We start from the raw sequence: 22,894 nt of genomic DNA, 5'->3' as shown, positions 1-22,894 counted from the left end.
ACCACAGGAATGTAATGCCAAGACTTTGCTTTGAGGTCGAACTAAATTTTTATTCGGTTGATACATCAAAACCAAATTAAAAATTTATGTATGATTCAGTGAAACGGGTTTTGCCGATATTTTCTGATCTGGTCTTCCTCCAAAAATTCCCTTCGTTTACATTTTCATATAATGATATTTCAACTTATCGTGGTCGTTCGACCGGTTCTCTTGTGTAATGACCACTTTTGTAGTTTTTTGGGGCGATATTGATTGCCCACGAGCAGAAAGAAAAAGAGTGTAATAGTAGGAATACTCGATATTTGTAATACATTTCAATTTCTAAATCGATAACCACACTCAATGTTGACAATTTCATACGGTAGACAACATATTAGTTTGAATACCGTGGTACTCATTTCATCGGATGGTTCTCGTGGAGTTACCTAAGTGAGTATGTTATATACTCTGTGCCGATTCAGCAGAGGTATAAATAATTCGTCCGAATTCCGTAAGAATACTACCACAAGGTAGAGAAAAATAAATTCTGATAAAACACGAAGAGAAGGCATCTCGGTTCAAAAATGTAACATTACGAATTATTAAAAAAATTTATAGTAAATTACAAACTACGCCAGTTTGTGGTACTTTGGGAAAAATATTTCGGTGACATAGCAGTTGGAACAGTTCGTCGGGCTATTAGTTACGTGAAATGGATAAACAGACCTCAACGAGACTAAAACTAAAACAACTGCGGTCATTGAATAGATGTGTGCTGCGGCAAGCAACCATTCCCGACCGAACGAATAACCGCTTCTACATTCATCCTGATACTCAATATCAGACTACTGTTTCCCGCTGGTACATACCTGATAGAAAAGATACACATTGCTGAACAATCGCTTCACGTCGCAAATGAACGATGGAATATCGGTGTAGTGATCACTGTTAGTCATTTCCAGCTTGTCACGGATCATTACCAACGAGATTGGACTAAAAATACAAACAAAAACCATTGTTACCAATCACCGCACTCTGGAGTGTTTCGAACAGAAACCAGAAGACGTGCGAGTACACTCACTTGCAGACGATGTCGTAGTACGCTTTGTTTGTATCGGGTTCCAGATGGCGGAACGGCATACTTGTTTCATACTGACAGAACAGCTCCAGCACAATCCTCTGCAGAATTTTAAGCTCGAGCGGTGTAATCCCCACGTTACGCTTTTCGCCCGTCGGTTCTGTGAAGAAGAAAAAAAACACAGTTAAAATCGTTGTTATAACCAATTTCGGCTACGGCTTGACATACCAGGAGGCAAATCAGCAAAGTTATAGCACAGCAAACATTGCCAGGTTTCACTTTCGTCCGGCAGGGAATCGATCACTGGTATGTGACACGTCTGGTGAAACACTTTGGGACACTTATCACAGCACATCAGCTCACCACCGTCCATACAAACAGCGCACCAATCCTCATTCGGATCCAATTCCTTTGGGAGGCTTTTATCGTCCACCAGCACACCGGCTCCGGCCCCAGCTACTGAGATGCTGGTGTTGAGATCGGTTGAGCTGTGCACCTGGGGTGATGTCGTTTTACCCCGACCCTCTGGAAGCACTTGTACACCGTTGGAATCTAATTTGGCTATAGTCGCCATCAAATCGTTTACCGAATCTTCGCACGTTCTGTCGATGGACTCAGCAAAATCCTTACCGGGCTGCAATGGAACAGAGTTCAATGAGTTTGGAACGATAGTGAAACTGTGATAAACAAACCTCATTTGTGCTTGGGGAGGGAGTTTTCGGGTTAGTGGAACTAACATTCGGCAGAGCGTTTTGCAGCTGTTGCAAGTGATGGTTTTGTTGGTGTGGTTGATGATGTAGTGGCATTTGAGTAGGTCCCACAGCTCCTCCGCCAACATTGCCACCGTTCATCATCATGGAGTTACGCATTGTATCGGGGGATTTTAACGGTATCTTAAATGACTCATTTGGGCCGTTACCAAACAAATGCAAACCAGATGGGCCTCCGAAACCTAACGGGTGAAAGAAAAAAAAACTTTTGAAACTAAGTTCTTTGGTTTGCTGTTTTTCTAACTATACCATTGTTCTGTTGTCCTTGCATGTTCTGGGGAATATGCCATTTGGCACCCCCACCGCCGCCTGCATTAGCACCCGGATTACCGCTAGGATGTTGAGGTTGCATCTGACCAGGTTGAGGTGAGTTCGGGTTGTAACCGGGAGGAGTTTGCTGGCCTGGATAGCGCATTGCTGCCTGCTGTTTTGGTGTTAGAAGAGTAGAGGTATTCTTCGATTAGAAAGGACAGGTAGATATCGGTTAAACTTAGGGAGAGATGCCGAAAGGACCATCACACCGCTGAGAGATACTTACGTTACCCATCATGTGCCGCATGGCAGCCGGAGGCATTGCAAATCTTTGGAAGTTCTGGAAACGTGGACTGTTGGCTCCCATGCCCATAGAACTGCTGTTGGGACCGGGTTGACCTTGATTGTAGTTTTGATGACTACCTCCAGGGCCACTGAGATAACCCGGAGGAGCACCACCCATCTGAGGAGGCATTCGGTGCTGGGCAGGACCTCCGGAACCAGGCGGAACATTGCCCATGAAGTTAGCTGTGTTAAATTGATTATTAACATTAGCATTACTGGCAGAACTTGGAGCGTTGGGTGAACCGCGACTTGGTCCGTTCGGTTTTTGATGGCTCAAAAGATTACGTAAATCTAAAGTTTGAGATGATATGACAAGACGAGGAGTGGGATAGGGGGAAGAAAGAAAAATACGAATAAAATATGTTACAAATAGATGATAATGAGTGGTCCACCACCGTGACAACGGATGATGTTGATGCTCGTGAAAACCAAAAAAATAGTGCCTCACTCGAGTTTTCCGGTTAGATGATATCTGATCTTTCCCGTTTAGCAAAAAACTTACCCATATTTTGAGGATGTGTTGAGGAGCTGACGTGTTGCTGTGGTGGCATACCGTGCGGTGGTCCCATGGGAAATCGGCCAAAGCTTCCGCCCGGACCGTTCTCTTGCTGAAACGATCTATTCATGGGATGATTAGGCGGGAATGGACCTGCAACTGGAACTCCTGTATTTCCGTTGTACATTGGCGGAACGTTTGGGAACCCGCCGGGACCGTTGGCGTTGTTAGAAGAGAGCGTTGTCATACCCGGACCAGGCATTCCGGGTCTAAGCGGTGGTGTAATATTTGGACTTGGCTGTTTGTTGCGATTCTGAACTGCACCTGGGCCTTGCGGAACACCATTTCCCGCTGGTCCCGGAGGAGGTGGATAAACTTTTCCATCCACGAGAATCGTACCGATTCGAGCAATAACTGAAAGTAAAACACCAACTACTAACACGTAACTTTATCATGAACATTTCAACGGTACAAACCATTCTGAAGCTCCGGCACATTCGATAGGAACAACTGAACCCGCACCGGTATCTCCGGGTTGGGAATATCAGCTCGTTGGCATTTCACTTTCTGCAAATGCCTCGCTAGAGTCTTTTTACTGTACAGCACAGCACTGTCACTGCCCTTGTCCAAAGCACCCTGCACAAACTCGATACAGTGGTCGGTATGTCCAGAGAGTTGCTGTAGTGCGTCTTTCTTCTCGTTCAGTACTTGCAGTTTTGTGTCACACACCTGGAATTGAACGATTCGATTAGTGTTAGTAGAATCATACCCGTAAACAACACGAACAACTAACCTGATTCAATCGATACACGAGCTGCTTGCCCCGCATATTCACCGCGTTGGTCAATTTGACCACCAAATCGGCAATTTCTTTGGAAAGTTCTTTCTTTTTCTCGGTGATCAACGCCTGCCGATCGTCGATCACCTTCATCGCACTGGAAAGCAGCACTTTCTTGTAGCTAATCTCACTGAGCAGTGCTTGCAGGGAATTTCGCGTTTCGCTGGCAATTTCGTTGGCGAATTTGTATTTGTGATCACGGTGATCCACCAGTTGGCAATCGCGACACGTTAACCGGTCGCATGTTTCACAATAGAGTGAGAGTTTTTCCTGCGGACGAGAAGAACGTTTCCAATTAGAGTAGATGTGCAAGTATCAGTTTGCGAGTCTATAATCAATTTATATCAGTACTGTGCCGTTCAATAGTTTGAGAATGTCGTTGATATATAGTAAGAATATTAAAGGCTCGAGATTGCTACCCTGCGGAGTTATGAATGATACGATGAACTCTTCGGTAGTGTATGAATGTAGTCATCAAAGGATGGTCGAACCGAATTCGAGTATGCTCAATTTAACAATCGTGATATCGTAGTAAATGATATTATTGACCTTATCTACGAACCTAGTCGCTGATGGTTCGTTAAGGAAACTTAATGACCTTGGATTCCCAACTTACGGCTTTGCCGATGATTATCATATATTGATGACTGGTGTTGTCAGGTTCTCGTCTATTACAGTTCTTTTGTTCAAAGGATGCTGTGGTTGATTAAGTTAAATACGTCGGGGTTATTCTTGATTCGAAACTAAATTGGTACGCTCACATTGAGATCAGGATTAAAAGAGCTTGCATGCCTTTCGGCCAACGCAGACAAGTTTTTGGAAAACCATAGGGAATCAAACCCAGATACATTCGTTGGATCTACACAACTATTGTTAGATCAATGTTAGTATATGGATATTTTGTATGGTGGCAGAAACAAGAGACGTTGTAATCATTTCCAAAGTATGGTCCTAACGACGATGACAGGAACATTCGCTGCTACCACTACAAGAGGCATTATCTTGTTCTCTGTTAGATGGTCGTGCTGATGCTGGTGTCTACTGTCGTGAAATGAGACTAGAGCAGTCTCATTTACTTGGTAGATACTATACTGTGTTCCTACACAGTATAGTACGCGATTCTGTGTAGAATACAATCGGCTCTTCAGCAGAGAATCTGTGGTAAACGAATTTATTTTTGTTCCGACAGTCAGGCAACTTTAAAGGTCCTCAGTTCGAAAGATTATCGGTCGAATTTAGTGATCGCATTTCGAACTCAATTCGAAGACCTCAGCATTTCAAATGCTGTTTACTTCTTAAGGGTACCCGGCCATTCTGGTATTACTGGAAATGAATGGGCTGATGAGTTGGCTAGAGCTGGTGCAACGAATGATTTCGTTGGTCCTAAACCAGCTTTACCAAATAGTTCAAATAGTTGGATAAAGCATAAGATATGTTCTTTGGCTGCATCCAAACATGCCAGCTACTGACGCAGCTTGCAAACTTGCACTTAGACAATAGATTTTTTACCAGATTTGAATCTGAAAATGTCGAAATGTCTACTGCATTTTTCCAAGCATCATTGCACTATTCTAGTCAGAGCTCTGACTGGACATTGCAAACTCAATTATCGAATTTCTACTATTCAGCGTGCTGAGTATTGTTCGTGTGATTTGTGTGAATACGATTACGGTACATCATATCATCTGATATGTAACTGTCCCGCATTGACGTAACTACGTATCCGGGTTTTTGGTTCTCTATACATGGTTGAGTCTGTGTATGCGGAGCTACAATTAAAGGATATTCTCTCGTTTCTCACCCAATGTGGTAAGGAGCTATAGTCAGAAGGGTTCATCGTTCTTCCTGGAGTGAATGAATCCTTTCTTTATTCACCTTTAATAGGGTTTAGCAGATTGTTAGATATCCTTTATGGGGTACCGAATTTACTTCTGCTCGTACATACTGCGAATCGTTCTGCATTCTTCGTCGCTTTTGTAAAATCTCTAAATCCTGTTCCACTTATCCCTCTCTTCCTATCAGGAAAATTAGGAGACGCCACGGCAAGGCACATATCTCCAAATAACTAGGGGAACGTGCCACTTGAGTCAATTAGTTCTGATTCCTGATACTGATTTAGGTAAAATGATCGCTTGCTGTTCACCGCGATAATTTAGAAAACCGTATTTGAATTGCCGAGAATTCGGCAAATAAACAATTAGTTCGGTAAATGCTATTTATGCCAAAATTTCAATTAAGGGGGCGTTGGGTCTAAATTATGAAAAAACATCATTTATGCGATTTTGTTCAGAATTTCAAATGTTCAACGAAATAAATTCAAAGGTTTTGCATGATAAAAAGCATCATTCGAACAACATTTTGTAATTTTTTCGTGGAAAAATTTTGAGAAATAAGTCGGTGAGGAGGTATTTTTGAGGACGCTTCTAAAAAATCATGATTTGCCGTGTCCACTGTATCTCAGCGCAGACTAATCAGAAAGTGAACAAATCAGGACAGCATAGATAGAGTATATGTTTTTCTAAGCCCCAACCTTTCTGTTTGATTTTTTTTTTAATTTTTTGGTGATTGTTCAAAATGAAAATTTCGATTTTTCACGAGAAAAACCGCAAGTTTGTAGCTGTAAAACCTCCCCAAAGTAACAAACAACGAAAAGGAAAACGTTCGGGTCTGAATTTTTATATGTAGAAAGTGTGTGCAAAATTTGAAAAAAATTGTGCAGTAGTTTTTAAATGACGATGGACACGGTCTTTCAAAACTTACTTTCGAGAAGAACGCGTTCAAAGTTTTTTGTCTATAAAATTAATAATAATAATTAATTACTTCAAGGAGCCCGTAGAGTCTAATAATTTCAAAAAATCATATTTTTTCTTTTATAATTTATTATAATGAAACATTTCAAAAATGTTTTGTCAAGTTTTAAAGTAAATCGAAGTAGAAAACTTGGGCCTGTGTGACGAGCTCTTGCTTCTTCGCAGTCTGAGATAAGCAAAAATAAAGGCCCATAACTTGCTGAGGCTAGAAAATTCCACAGAATATTCTTGAAATGTTTTACTATAAGAAAATACAAAGAGAAGAATGAATGATTTTTTAAAAGTGTTAGACCCTACCCGCCCCTTAAAGTCTGAGGCCAGTGTGTTTTAGGGTGTTTTAGAGGGCTATTTTCACGCTTCAAATCTGATTTTCTCAGAAACGGTGACGAATATCAAAAAACCCCAACTGACAATCTCTTAGAAAATTAGTTTAGATTATTCTGTGAAAATTTCAGAATGATTCATTGACTTCAGCGGTCGGAAAAGTCTTTTTTCTGAAGGAAGATTTGCATAACTGAAAACGGCAACTTTCAACTTGTTCATTGAATATCTCGCCTTCAAAGGCATGCATAAAAAATCTATCCTGACAATGTCTAGATAATTTAGTTTAGATGCGATTAGTGCATAAAAACATATATGCTGTCACGATAAATATGAAGTGAATGTAATTTTTGTGAAGTTAAGTCGATTTCTTTGTACGCGCCATTTTTTCTGCTTCAGTTTCCTGGTAACGTAACTAAAAATGAGAGAGAAATAAAATTGGCTTAGAAAGGATGCCAAACAAGAAGTAGCTTTATTGGATTTTATGTGATGTAGTCAAATTTGTAACCGAAAATATCAAAACTGTCTTGGCCACCCGGCCCATCGGGAGTCATTTTACACATATGCGAGAGAGCATGGAGAGAAATGTAATACGCAGAGGGAGGCACGTGGTTATACGCGACCTACTGGCCTCAGTCCTTAAATATTGTTTTACCGTCGCTTTCTAGCATTTTTTTTCGCCGAGTCAAAATTATGTTTATGTTTGTTTCATTGTTTTGTCCATATTGTGAGCGATGAGTTGCCAGTCGAAAGAGCATGACACGGCAAGTTTTTCTATGGAGCTTATACGAGTATAAGTAGACTTGAAACCAAATCTCTATATTGCGTAAAAGTTCCATTTACTGAGGTACACTAGCAATTTTCTCTACGGCATTATCGAACCGCACCAAGTGAAATTCTTCTGCTAAGTGAGCAGTTGGTTACTCATCGAGGTGGAAGACAAAACAAATATTTCACCCACCTACTCGCATGATGGCAGGTTTTGACTAAGCAAAACAAATGTGACAGAGCTTATATCTATAGAGTCTTCTGACGTGAGTACGTCTCTTTACTAAGAGCCACCCATTCCAATTCGCCCTGTGGAAGAATGGTTAGTACCTAACCGTGAATATCTCGTATTGTACTAAACGCAGTAACATAATTCTTTTTACATGCCATCAGAAATATGATCAGTAATTTGTGATTAAATTCTCAGCAGTGTGTCACGGTTCGCTCTATGTGCATTAATTAACAGTGGAAGTGTTCGCGTGAGTTTCGGAATATTCGAAGATAATATGCACATAAGTCTCGGAGTAACGTCAAGCTATAGGATGCTAAGTGGTTTGATAAGCTAGATGTATCGAAATCCGACTCTCAGGATTGATGGTAATTTAGGCTTAAGTCACTGTCAATTGTATGTCGTACGGTAAGTAAAACCCCTACGGGAACATGGCTGAAAAGATTTTTTTGAAGCGCGAAAGAAAGCTCGAGATTCTTATCTATCTTGCCGTCGAGACGAAGGTTAGGCAAGTTAGGTGTCAGTTCGGTTAGATGAACTTATAGTCGGCCTCGTGTTAAGTTACATGAACTATACGCAATTATCGTGAGCGATAATTATGTGGTGGAACACAACTTAGAACGAAGTTACGCGATCGCGCTTCGCGAGTGGTTTTAGTGTCCAAAAGTGATCTGGAGGGCTAAAAAGAGGCTTACCAGCCATTTGACTAAACCGTGGATGTACGAGGTCTGTTCAAAAAGTACCCGGAATTCTCATTTTTCTAAAAAAATATTTATTTATTCGTCTACATCTATATGGTCCCCTTCAAAGTAATCCCCCCTAGATATAATACACTTATGCCAGCGTTTTTTTCCAGTCTTCGAAACACCCTGATAGTCACTTTTTGTAATGCTCTGTAGCACTCTCAGCGATTCTGCCTTTATCTCTTCAATCGATGAAAAACGCTGTCCTTTCATGGGTCTCTTCAACTTTGAGAACAGGAAAAAATCACACGGAGCGATATCTGGTGAATAAGGAGGTTGGGGCATGATTAAAGTCTTGTAATGCGTTTGTTTTTTTGATCAAAATTCAGCAGTTTTGGAACGAATTTTGCTGCCACTCGTTTCATGCCCAAAACATTTGAAAAAATATGATGGCATGAGCCAACTGATATGCCAACTTCATCAGCAACTTCTCTAATAGTGATTCGGCGATCATCCATAATCATTTTTTCCACTTTTCCCACATTTTCATCAATTATTGACGTGCTGGGTCGACCGGAGCGTTCGTCGTCTTCAACGTCTTCGCGGCCATCTTGGAAACGCTTATACCACTCGTAAACACTTGTTTTTTTCATAGCAGACTCACCGTAGGCTCTCTGTAACATTTCGCACACTTGGTTACACTTTATTTCATTTTTCACGCAAAATTTAATACAAATTCTTTGACTCTTCAATTCTTCCATTGCTTAAACTAACAAAAATCGCCGAGCTCAAAAAAACACGTCTACACCAGCCGCTACAAGACAGAATGTAAACAATGAATACAGCTGAAAATTTCACCATACATTAGGGACATATGTACCAACACAATAAAAAAAAATTTTGACCACCGGACTCTCCAGACGCGCGCAATTAAAAAATTCCGGGAACTTTTTGAACAGACCTCGTAACTCGCTATACGTCATATGCGAATCGGAGAGCGGTTCATTTGGTAAGTTCTTCTACTTTTGCTAAATATAGTGAGATTATCTCCGAGCAGCGTGCATCAGAATCGGAGTTTACGGGATTCGGCGAGTATTTCCATTGCGAGTTTTGCTAGTTTTTTTTGTTCTCAAGAATTGCTGCAGTGACTCCATTGTGTGCGAGTCTCAATAGAACCTCCCCTGGAAAGCGAGTCCGGGCATAAAAACCCCTTCGCACATTCACTTTAACAGTGAATGGCGCAAAAGTGCCGAGGGTTGAAAATTGAATTTTGTATGCTATATTCCTTGACTTTCCGCGGACTTTATGATACTTGGTTACAGTCCACTTTTTTGCCGCTCCGCCACGTAAAAAAATTGGAGAACGGTACAAGTGGATTCTGGAGATAGATTTTGTAACTGAATTCAGTTCTTTTATTGAAGTTATAAAATCCAGTTCTAGAACTAAATTCGGAACCTGAAAATGAGTTCAGTTTCATAATTCTAAAACTAAATTTATGATCTGATTTCTTTCTGGATAGCGAACCTAAATTTTGCAACTGAATTCTGAACCTGTCCCAACTTTCAAATTTAGTTCTTCAATTCAGTTCCAGAATTCATTTCTGGCCCAGAATTTTAGTTCTGGTAAATATAAATAAATGACAAAAAAACTCAACAGTTGTTGACATTGGATAATTTTTTTCAAATGGGTTCTTTCAAAACCATTAACATATCCCCTAAAGATTGTGTGAAGTTCACCTCTACTGAGTATCTCAATCTACTGAAATAAACTATTTGTTATTTAATTGTATGGTAGAATGGTAGAATATGTTAGTCGTTAATAAGTCGTACTTTAGTGGATGCACCGTTCTGGAAACAAAGCAATAACAGTTCTAAAATCACACAACCTACTAATACGAACAATCATCTATATTCGGAAGTTTGAAAGAAACATGTCAGGTTTATTCGTATTCACGTCCTCCAGTTATGTCTATGACATTACCCACCCGCCTTTTTTGTGCGAAAATTCATCCTGTGCAGAACGGTCGGGCATTTTTTCATGCATGACGCTACTGAATGAAATGCGAGGTTTAAAGAAGCAACGATCAAAATCTTTGATGAATGACATATTGACATCATTATGGCATCCTGTGATTGGCTTGTGCAAACATAGATCATTTCAAATCCGATTTTTCAATGGTTTACTAATGAAATACTAGAATACATGTTTAAGTTAAATGTTTCCGAATCGATTGGCAGTTAAATTAAGACAGAAAAAGGATGCGCGGCTATATTTGTATTTTGTCGTAAATGCGACTTTCTGTACTATTGGACGCCTTTTCAAAATTTACCTCTCACAAGAATGGGCAGAACTTTATCGCAAATATCTCTTGATGTACTTAACCAACAACATAATTTTTTTTCTACAAGCTATCGGAAATATAATCAGGAATTTATGATTAAATCTTCAACAGCATGAGATAACCATTAATAACTGAAAAACTATGTTTTCTAAAACATTTGGAAATAATGAAGAAAACTCATCACGCTTGCTTGCCTTTTTCGCACCCGGACGACGGTTTTGACGTAGTCAGGCACATATAAGTCCCGAAGTTCTACTGGACGAGTATGGAAGGAAAACTTTTATTTAAAAATCTTTTATTCTGAAAATTTCTTCTAGTGCTTCGGACGGAACTTGATATCGAGATGAGGTTCTCCTGCCAACATCAGTAAGAACAAATCAGGTATAAAGCGTGAAACGCTCAGGTCGTGCTCTCATTAGGATTTCGGTCGTCAGGAGGAGCAGTCGTCGGCAATGAAAGAAAGCCTTTTACGTGGTACAAAACCTCAACCGTTCTCAGGTCGTTCTCTCAACTAAACTGAACTGCTAAATTCAGTTTCGAAATTCAAATTCAGCATTCAGTTTTAGAACTAGATTGCAACTGAGTTTATGAGTTTTGTTTAGTTCTTAAACTGAGGTCCAGTTTCTGAATTCTTCAAATCGATTCTTTATAGAACTATTGATATATTCCCAAAGAACTACGCGAAGTTTTCTTACTGTGTAAATCTATCACTCCGGTTGGTTTAGGTCCAGAGCTCAGTTCCAGTATTAATAATTCAGTTCAGTATTGAATTAATTGCGGGACGTTCGCAAAGCCAGTTTCCCTTCAAAGAAGATCGATTGCGTCATCCTGCTGCTGGTCGTTTGCATTAGAGCAAAATACAACGAAACGTGGACAACAATGGTGAACATTATGCAAAATCAGCCCTTCTAATTTATCCAAATGTTATCTAAAGAACTATGAAGAGTACTTCTTTGCAAATCGGAAAATAAAACCACCAGTGTAGGATAATTTGATTAGCTTTGTGCAATTTTCGCAGTGCAAAAATCGCCACAGTGTCTGATATCGTCTATATCCGAATAGTATTTAATATCGTAGAGAACTACACAATTTGGCCCTACTGAATGCCAGAAATTAATCCCGTATGCTATAGTTTCTTTGACTGAAATATTCAAAGCGTTATTCAATTGTGTGGCAGAAAATATTTGCCGCCAATGAGTCAATCTTTAATAGAAATGCACTGTTTCAATTCTGGAAGCAACAAAAGTTGAGAAATCCATACAATCAAACTAATACGAACGATTATCCTTTTTGTTTGTATTCACGTCATTCAGTTATGTCTGTCACACCTTTTTCGGTTGAAACCCGGCTCCGCATAGAAAAAAAATAAGGCAAAGTAGTTCCCGCGTAGTATTACAAACTGTTCAAATGCACCGCGTCACAAGTCGATCGTTTCTTAGCTATGAATTCATGAATTGAAATTCGAATCGATACCGCATCCAGGGCCGGTGAAACATGTTAAACCCAGGTAGGTAATTTTTCATACTGCGGAGAACGACCTACTATTTTGAAGTGTTTCTCTATTCTAATGGAAATGATATTTATCCCTATATTTATCACTCTGCACTTTAGTCGTTTTTTTTAAATAAAATATTGAATCTATAAAACTTTTCATGAAACGCGTGAATTAGAAGTTTGAAGAGTTTTCGGTTAGTTTTAAAACAAAATTTCGCATCTAAGGTTTAACCTGGTTTCGAAATCACTACCAATTTTTGTTTTCAATTCAAAGTACCAACCTTCAAATAACATTTAACATCAATAGCACCACGAACACTGAATCTATCGACATATAAGTGACGTTACTAATTCATTTATGAAAAATCGAAATAACGAATTCCGTGTGTTGCTAAAACATTACTTTTTAAAGGGAAAAACGCGCAAGCCCAGCTATAGCTTGAGAAGTGTTTTCCTCACTAGGATCCAAGAAAAATGAAGGTTTGTGGTATTTTGATTTTGAACGTGGCTAAATGAAGCAGTCAACCGGAAAGAAGAGGTTTTGATTAACGTAATATATGAACGCAAAATCAAAGTTCGTGAGATTAGATATGCTGAGATCGTTAGCACATGAACTGGAAGTTCTTTTACGATCTTGTACGAAAATCTGCGCATAAAAAAATCTTCTCCAAATGGATCTCGAACACGGCCGCTCATAATTAACAAAAGTCTGCCGCAATAAAATGGAATGCGGATCCACTATTTTTATCCGGAGTCATACCAGCATTCAGACTGGGAAAGCCGTGCCATAAGTCAATGAAAAATTAAACGAATTGGGCTACGATCTGTTTCCTCATCCCCCTTGTTCACAATTACCTAGCCCCCAGCGATTGCTTGTCCAGAAAAAGACACGCCGCGGAAAAAATTTGGCTCGAATAAGACAGTCATCGCCGCAAAGGAAGCCGATGTTTAGACCAGTGACAAATCATTCTATAAGGATGGTATTGAAAAATTAATAAAGTGCTAGAACGATTGTATGTCATTTGAAGATGATAATGTTGATGAATAAAAAATATGCCTGCACATGAAATTATGTTTTTCTGGTTAGTTCCTGGACTGTTTGAACGATGTGTTAGCAACTTTTACTTCTTTTCTGAACCACACAGAGTTCAAGTTTATTCGATACAGAATCTTGGTTTGTATGAGTGGTTTTCTTAAAAGCGAACACACTCATTGAAACGCAGACATTCAATGGAAACCGTGAACTTGTATGCAGTGTTGGCATTATCATTCTCAAAATATCAAAAATCAGTTATTATCGCCGATAATAATTGTTGGTGATTATCACTTACAAAATCATCGCCGAACATCATGAAGAAAATCATTTGATATTCTGAGAATGATATTAGAAAACGATTATCACTTAATATCGGTGTGCGAAATTTTCAAAACATCAAATATCACCGCTGAGTATGGGGGAAATCATCACCCGTTCAATCTCACTTTAGCGATGTTTCGTAAACTCACACATGATTATCATTCAAAAGCATTATCACGATTATCACCCATGCGCGATTTTCACTACCACATGGTGATATTCCGTGAGGTGAGTGTGGTATTGAAAATCAATTTCAACCAAATCTTAACATGCAGTATGATTATTTTTGGAACGGGTGGTGTCGAAAATCATTGTCTGAAGTTATTTGAAATTGATGATAGTGAATTTCGGTTCGTAAAATTTTATCAAAACCCATGCAATATTGGTATTTTTGGAATGGGTATGATGAGTAGATGTTGATTATCGATGTCTGGAGTTATTTTGAAATCCAACATGGCGGCTCTCGGTTCATGAAAATTCAACTAAACCCATGCAATATGGGTATTTTTGGAACGGGTATGATGAGTAGGTGTTGAATATTGATGTCTGGAGTCATTTTGAAATCCAACATGGCGGCTCTCGGTTCATGAAAATTCAACTAAACCCATGCAATATGGGTATTTTTGGAACGGGTATGATGAGTAGATGTTGAATATTGATGTCTGGAGTCATTTTGAAATCCAAGATGGCGGCTTTCGGTTCATGAAAATTCATCTAAACCCATGCAATATGGGTATTTTTGGAACGGGTATGATGAGTAGATGTTGAATATTGATGTCTGGAGTCATTTTGAAATCCAACATGGCGGCTCTCGGTTCATGAAAATTCAACTAAACCCATGCAATATGGGTATTTTTGGAACGGGTATGATGAGTAGGTGTTGAATATTGATGTCTGAAGTGATTTTGAAATCCAACATGGTGGTTCTCGGTTCATGAAAATTCAACTAAACCCATGCAAAATGGGTATTTTTGGAACGGGTATGATGAGTAGGTGTCGATTATCGATGTCTGGAGTCATTTTGATATCCAAAATGTGAACTTCTAGTTTATGAAAATTTTTCGAAAAATTTGAACTTAGTTTGTGTAGAACGCTCGTCGCGTGCGATTGTATTTCTTTGTTGCTCTGCGTTGTTTCGCTGTGTTTCGGTCGGATTTTTCTGCAGGTTCCAGTGTTGCATTCAATATTTTTGTTGTTAAAAACGGAGAAATGATGAATTTGAAAGAGGAAAGAAACTACAACTGATGCCAGAAGGGTGGACAGTGCATGGAAGTTCTTTTTTGGTGTTGGTATTTTATTCTCGTGAATGCAATCTATCACCGTGTTTTACCCACCAAAACTGAAGTGAAAACCACGGAGTTTTAACTTTTTCGGGAGTTGAGTGTCATCTAGCGGCAAGTAACACTCATCAATTAACCATTTACTATATATTAAATGGCATTAAGTGTGAATTGAAAATATTAAACGTCACCGTGATTGGTAGTATCTGCTACACAACCTTGTAATTTTGTCGCTATAATCTGCATCTCTAAATTCTAATTTCATAAGCTTGTAGGTCTACTAGAAGACAACTGTGCAGGCTATTGCGCATTAACGTCGATTTTGCAGTAATGTTTCCGACATTACTTACCGTTTGTTTATAGAGGTAATTTTTTTCAAATTTCGAATAAAAACGGACAATTTTCTTTGAAAAATTAGTGCAACACTTCGAGACGGTATTGTAGATTTGAATTCATTGTGCGAAAGCAGACATTTATTTAAGAATCACTATCAAAAATTTATCATCGACAGTTCTGCAAATATTGCACTTGAACCAATACTACTGTTCTAAAGCTTGGGAAAAGTAAGGAACTCGTTTGTTGAGCATTCTGGTAGTCGAATTGTTGACATCAAATTGGTTGCTGTCAACCAAATGATTGGCGATTGAAAACTAACACAATCCAATTATACATATTTTCGAAAATTTGCTATGTTTAATCTATCACTTCAAACAATTTTCTTACTTTCGTAGTATATTTTTATTGCTGATCTTGGATTTCAAAATGACTCCAGACATCAATATTCAACATCTACTCATCATACCCGTTCCAAAAATACCCATATTGCATGGGTTTAGTTGAATTTTCATGAACCGAGAGCCACCATGTTGGATTTCAAAATGACTCCAGACACCCATATTCAACATCTACTCATCATACCCGTTCCAAAAATACCCATATTGCATGGGTTTAGATGAATTTTCATGAACCGAAAGCCGCCATCTTGGATTTCAAAATGACTCCAGACATCAATATTCAACATCTACTCATCATACCCGTTCCAAAAATACCCATATTGCATGGGTTTAGATGAATTTTCATGAACCGAAAGCCGCCATCTTGGATTTCAAAATGACTCCAGACATCAATATTCAACATCTACTCATCATACCCGTTCCAAAAATACCCATATTGCATGGGTTTAGTTGAATTTTCATGAACCGAGAGCCACCATGTTGGATTTCAAAATGACTCCAGACACCCATATTCAACATCTACTCATCATACCCGTTCCAAAAATACCCATATTGCATGGGTTTAGTTGAATTTTCATGAACCGAGAGCCACCATGTTGGATTTCAAAAGACTCCAGACACCCATATTCAACATCTACTCATCGTACCCGTTCCAAAAATACCCATATTGCATGGTTTCAGATGAATTTTCATGAACCGAAAGCCGCCATCTTGGATTTCAAAATCACTTCAGACACCAATATTCAACATCTACTCATCGTACCCGTTCCAAAAATACCCATATTGCATGGTTTCAGATGAATTTTCATGAACCGAAAGCCGCCATCTTGGATTTCAAAATCACTTCAGACACCAATATTCAACATCTACTCATCATACCCGTTCCAAAAATACCCATATTGCATGGGTTTAGATGAATTTTCATGAACCGAAAGCCGCCATCTTGGATTTCAAAATGACTCCAGACATCAATATTCAACATCTACTCATCATACCCGTTCCAAAAATACCCATATTGCATGGGTTTAGTTGAATTTTCATGAACCGAGAGCCACCATGTTGGATTTCAAAATGACTCCAGACACCCATATTCAACATCTACTCATCATACCCGTTCCAAAAATACCCATATTGCATGGGTTTAGTTGAATTTTCATGAACCGAGAGCCACCATGTTGGATTTCAAAAGACTCCAGACACCCATATTCAACATCTACTCATCGTACCCGTTCCAAAAATACCCATATTGCATGGTTTCAGATGAATTTTCATGAACCGAAAGCCGCCATCTTGGATTTCAAAATCACTTCAGACACCAATATTCAACATCTACTCATCGTACCCGTTCCAAAAATACCCATATTGCATGGTTTCAGATGAATTTTCATGAACCGAAAGCCGCCATCTTGGATTTCAAAATCACTTCAGACACCAATATTCAACATCTACTCATCATACCCGTTCCAAAAATACCCATATTGCATGGGTTTAGTTGAATTTTCATGAACCGAAAGCCGCCATCTTGGATTTCAAAATGACTCCAGACATCAATATTCAACATCTACTCATCATACCCGTTCCAAAAATACCCATATTGCATGGGTTTAGTTGAATTTTCATGAACCGAGAGCCACCATGTTGGATTTCAAAATGACTCCAGACACCCATATTCAACATCTACTCATCGTACCCGTTTCAAAAATACCCATATTGCATGGTTTCAGATGAATTTTCATGAACCGAAAGCCGCCATCTTGGATTTCAAAATCACTTCAGACACCAATATTCAACATCTACTCATCGTACCCGTTCCAAAAATACCCATATTGTATGGTTTCAGATGAATTTTCATGAACCGAAAGCCGCCATCTTGGATTTCAAAATCACTTCAGACACCAATATTCAACATCTACTCATCGTACCCGTTCCAAAAATACCCATATTGCATGGTTTCAGATGAATTTTCATGATCCGAGAGCCGCCATCTTGGATTTCAAAATGACTCCAGACATCGATATTTAACATCTACTCATCATACCCGTTTCAAAAATATCCATATTGCCATGGGTTTAGATGAATTTTTACGAACCGAATTTCACTATCAACAATTTCAAATTACTTCAGACATCGAGATTCGACACCACCCATTCCAAAAATAATCATACTGCATGATAAGATTTGGTTGAAATTGATTTTCAAAACTTCACTCACCTCATTGAATATCACCATGTGATAGTGAAAATCTTTGCATGGCTGATAATTGTGAGAATGATTTTCAATGATGATAATTTATAATCATGTGTGAGTTTACGAAACATCACTATGGTGATATTGGACGGGGTGTGATATTTTCCATACTCACTTCGAGTGATCACAATTATCATTGATATTGTAGATAGTGATAATCGCTGTCGAAAATCGCGCATGATTTTCTGCAGCGGTGAGATTTGATTATTTGATATTTTCGCAACACTGCTTGTATGTATACGAAACTGTCGTATTTGTTTAAAGAAACCATGACAAAATTTTCGTTACTAACTAAAGTTTCGATCTCCAATTATCTGAAATATGATTTTACAGATATAGAATAATCTACTCTAATCAAAGTGTAGAAATACTTTTAGTGCAGTTCGTGTCATGATATGGAAAATTAAAAAAAATGATTGAGATATAGATGTTCAAAACCTGAACACTGTTTGTACGGTTCTCAGTATTTTGAGTTTGAACACCGGTATAGAAAACAAAAACGTAGTCATCCGCCCGATTCTCTCGATCCCCGTCCCTGTCCACCATCTTTATTGGAACTAACAAGATCTTTTTTTTTGTAACTAACTTTTTCGTTCTCCTTTCCTCCGGCTCTTCACCATTTCGATGGCAACTAATTAGATCTCTGTCGTATTTAGACATGCTGTTCCCACCTCCCCTTTTTACCTCGTTTTTCACAATATTTACTTCTCTTTCATTCTCTTCAGTAACATCACCATCACCGACAACGGAGAACCGCTCCAGTCGATGACCAGGCTGCGGGCCACCCGCCGGGTATTCGTAGCCTGGGGATGTTTCCCGCGGACCCACACGGACCGAATGATGCGGCCAACATAGATATTTACCAACGCCATCTGGAAGACTCTGATGCTAAATTCAATTCACCGGCCACTGCTGATCGCCACCTGAAAGTTGAATTTTCTAGAATCCGCGACCCCGATGTGACATTTCCTAATGATACTATTCTAGTTTCAAGTCAGTGGTTAATTACGATTAGAAAATACCCTTGGCATCTTAGAGCTTAAGCAGTGTGCCTTAAAATTATATTATATTATTGAATAAAAAAAACGTAGTCCTACGTCAAAAGAAGATATAGAAGGTGAGATGTGACAAGGTTTATTTCATCATGCAGAAATCTTTTAGTAACTTAACTTTCACTTTTTACAAGAGGAGTCGACCTTAAACATCTGCCGCAAAATTCCGATAAAGGTTTTCTACTATTTACTATTCCGGCAAAGCTACCAAAAGTTGTTACTTTCTACTTACTTCTGCATTCTTCTTTTGCCGGTTCGGAATGTGAAGAGTAAAAGACCTTTATCGGTATTTTCCGGTATCTCAGAGATCCGAGTGATTCTTTTGCTGGAAGGGAAAAGTTAAGTTACTAAAAGATTTCTGTTTGCTCAAATGACCCTTGTCACGTTTCTTCGGTATATCTTCACATCCTTGCTCTACCTTGAGAACTAGCATTCTGTAATTTTGATTTTATTTATTATTCCGAATTACAATAAAAATATTCTTATTATTATGAATAATGCTATTATTTCAATTGTTTTTTGTTCGAAATTTCAGGTGGGTAATTACCCACCTTTGGAATTTTTGGGTGGGTAATGCTACCCACCGTACCCACCTCTTTCACCGGCCCTGACCGCATCCGCTACCATATTCGTCAGATTTAGCTCCCAGCGACTATTTTCTGTTCTCAGATTTAAAACGAAAGCTAACTGGAAAGAGATTTACATCGATCATCATCACTGGGCCAGAAGCGTTTTTTTTAGACTGACGAGAAATCGTGGTATAAAAGAGAAGTAGTGCTCTTTAATAAGACGACATTCTGTTAAATCGAAATTAGGAAGAAAAACGTTTTTTTTTTGTCAGAACGAATTGAGAAATTCTATACAAATCAGAAACTCATTAGTGAAGGTGATACCCATTTCTAATGTTTGCTTCTTCGAAACACAGTGTGCTCCACTTTTGTCACATCAACCTCGCTATGACATTTTTTTTACGACAAAATCAAAAACGTATATACCCCGATTGAAGCGCAATCGTTAGGAGTTTGTAGGTCGAACAATCGATGGAACAAGCCAGGCTCTACCTTGAAACACAGCAATGCATAATCAAAACCGCCAGAATTCAAATTGTGCCCCCCGAACTAATGATTGATTTCGTTGCGGGAAAACACTACACCGCAAACGAGTGGAACCAAGAAAATGTGAGCCAAGCCGAGTTCATTATTTAGTTGCGCGTTTCAGGTTCCGCTTCATTTGCCGCCGTTTATTTGTTTGTGTACGCTTGTTTTCACAGTGAAATTTGAATTTAAAATGTTTGGTCTTCCTTGTGCCACCAGCCAGCCTCCAGATCAGTGTGAATGGCTTGGCTTCAATGAAAATGTGATTGTGGTTTGGAAAACCGCGGCTGCGGTTTTATGCCATTTGTTATGATTTGCACTACGTGAAGCAGATATATATTTTTTTGCCAAACTCCACGAATGATCAAGCAAGGGTCTATCATTTTGCTAACCAGAACACCGACACAGCTTCCCTACCACAGCAAATGGCTGTGAATCTGAAGATGCGTTGGCTTCGTCTAAGTCACGTCTGGCATGAAAAGCGAAACAAAATAACATTAACGAAACGTAACCCACGTCCCAACCCACATCGACCGCGACCACATTTCACCACCTGCCTCCAAATTCATTCCGTTTTTCTTCGCTGTTGGCAAAAAAGCACGTTTGTGTACAGCTCGCAAACGAAATGCACCGTTCATCAACCACGTCGTAACGCTGCGGTGACCTAGGACCCCACACGTACCTGTGAGTGTATGTGACACATGATGTTCTTTCCGGACAGCCCACTGCTGCCGGGGGTTTCGCTACAGGCAGCCTCCTTCGGTTTGATCGTGTGCTCCTTGGTAATTTTCAGCCGCTGATGTGCCTGCACACAGCTATCACAGATAAACTCGGCACACTCGACGCACCAGGACGTGGCGATGGCATCGTCGCTGCAACTGCTGCATTTGATCATGTCCTTTGTGGACTCCACGCTGCCTGGATTGTCATCCGCGGTGTTTTCACTGAGGAACACATTGTCGATGATGAACTCCATTCGGGATTCCATCTTGCACACCGGACAGAACAGCACCGGTGCGTTGTGAGGAAGATCGGAAAACTTCTGCTTCAGGCAAGGATCGCACGCCACGTGCAGACACTCGAGCAGCTTCGGGTGGTCGGCCGTGGCCAGCATCTGCTGACACCAGACGCATTTTGTCGGAACCGGTGTGTCGTTCGAGGCGGTCTCCGGGGCGTCACCCTAGAATGGTAGCGAAGAAAAAAAACAAACGAAATGTAATGCCTGCCGGATTTGCGTTTCAAATTAGATGGATCCAAATGAAATATGTATAGAAAAAATAATGGGATGCATTCAAAATGATTTAATGGCAAAATAAATTTACAATTCAAATATTCTAGTTCGGAATGTTTCCAATTTGAATTTCATCTAACTTGCATACGAAATTTATGATTTTGCTACCAAAATTCATATAAAATTACAATGTCGTCAACGAATTTTACTATCGAAATTGGATATTTTAATGAGATGTGAAAATTAAAGCGATTGTTTTTGTCTTCTAAACACATTTCACTATTCTATCCTACATTACTTTTTCATAGCACAGGTTTGGAGAATTGTACCGAATCGAAGTTCCAAGCCACAACCTGTTTCTCTCGACAGCCGCCTATAAGCCGCTGTCGGATTTCCTTTAACAGAAACTTGCTCGATGAAATACGCGTGGCAGTGAAGTTCATAGGGAAGGGGGTAGAAAAAGTCACCTTTTTCGTGGTCACCAGACCAAACGCAACGAACCACGGGAAAATCATTCTCGATCATATCATAGGTAAGCAATTGGATTGTCAGTTTTTTTTCAACAAGCACGTTTGTCAATTGGAAAATGAAATGTATTTCGTTCATTTCTTTTCTCTTCCACTACCCGGGCGGCGTGTGTCAAATCGATTTCAACCTCCTACTCGTTTATATGAGACGATGACAAAAACACGAAACTAAATTTATTTACTGCCACGCCAACATGCCAAGTGCATTATTTTGGATAACACGCGACCATAACGAAAGATCATTGATCGACGGTACGTTCGTGTGTTGAAAGATGTAGAAGGAAAAAGATGCGGGACATTCTAGAATCGGCTTTAAAGGAAACTGTTGATGCTTGAAACTCACGCAATTGAACAATTTTGTCAGTTCATAGAATACAATATGTAACCCGTCTGATCCGATCAATTAGTTAAAAAGTGTTTCGATTTACCCAGTATTACATGTGCCGAAAAATCTATAAGCTTACTTATTCATTTGTTCGTTGTGACAAAAGTCGCCATGACCTTGATTGAACTTTGATCAGCACCCAATGTAATACAGATTGTAGAATGATTGATGAATTAAATAGTATAAATAGAAAAAAAATACCCCAGAAACGGAACTCGAACCCGAAATGTTTCTCAATTGACTGGTCCGCCAGCAAATTGAACTACTCTGGATGTGATAAAGCTCAACTCAGAATGCAACGTAACCGAACAGAATTTCACACATCCTATAACTACTGTGCACTACCCGGATAGAAGTGATTTGCAAACCAATTTTATTATTAAAACCAAACATCTCAACAGTAGGAATTAACAGTATTTAGTTTGGAATAAGAGTAAAAATATCAAAAATCATAACAAAGTCTGCATGGGAAAATAGCAACGAAATATAAAATTCTGTCATTGTAATACACTAAGATCTCTTTTTACGCGGGGGATACGTACCGCTTAAAAATACTGCGCAAAAATTTCGCATAACTTTCGAA

General features: G+C 39.2%; 1 protein-coding gene across 4 annotated transcripts in view; it reads right to left on the bottom strand.

The window, feature by feature from the left end:
- The window catches only part of LOC131432833 (transcription intermediary factor 1-alpha-like), a 146,503-nt gene that overhangs the window by 11,351 nt on the left and 112,258 nt on the right, over positions 1 to 22,894 (bottom strand). Inside the window, exons 2-11 of one of the 4 annotated variants that reach the window (XM_058599370.1) lie at positions 20,851 to 21,348; positions 3,714 to 4,028; positions 3,397 to 3,649; positions 2,927 to 3,352; positions 2,366 to 2,715; positions 2,077 to 2,281; positions 1,750 to 2,009; positions 1,286 to 1,691; positions 1,061 to 1,217; positions 849 to 972 (exon numbers count right to left, since the gene is read on the bottom strand). In XM_058599370.1, the coding sequence (XP_058455353.1) occupies positions 849 to 972; positions 1,061 to 1,217; positions 1,286 to 1,691; positions 1,750 to 2,009; positions 2,077 to 2,281; positions 2,366 to 2,715; positions 2,927 to 3,352; positions 3,397 to 3,649; positions 3,714 to 4,028; positions 20,851 to 21,348 (2,994 nt within the window). The remainder of the gene's footprint in view (positions 1 to 848; positions 973 to 1,060; positions 1,218 to 1,285; positions 1,692 to 1,749; positions 2,010 to 2,076; positions 2,282 to 2,365; positions 2,716 to 2,926; positions 3,353 to 3,396; positions 3,650 to 3,713; positions 4,029 to 20,850; positions 21,349 to 22,894) is intronic. The other 3 variants (XM_058599372.1, XM_058599373.1, XM_058599371.1) reach the window with 3 other exon arrangements.

The sequence above is a fragment of the Malaya genurostris genome, chromosome 2 (assembly GCF_030247185.1).
Source record: "Malaya genurostris strain Urasoe2022 chromosome 2, Malgen_1.1, whole genome shotgun sequence".
NCBI lineage: Eukaryota > Metazoa > Arthropoda > Insecta > Diptera > Culicidae > Malaya > Malaya genurostris.
This window is presented reverse-complemented; position numbering and strand designations above follow the sequence as displayed.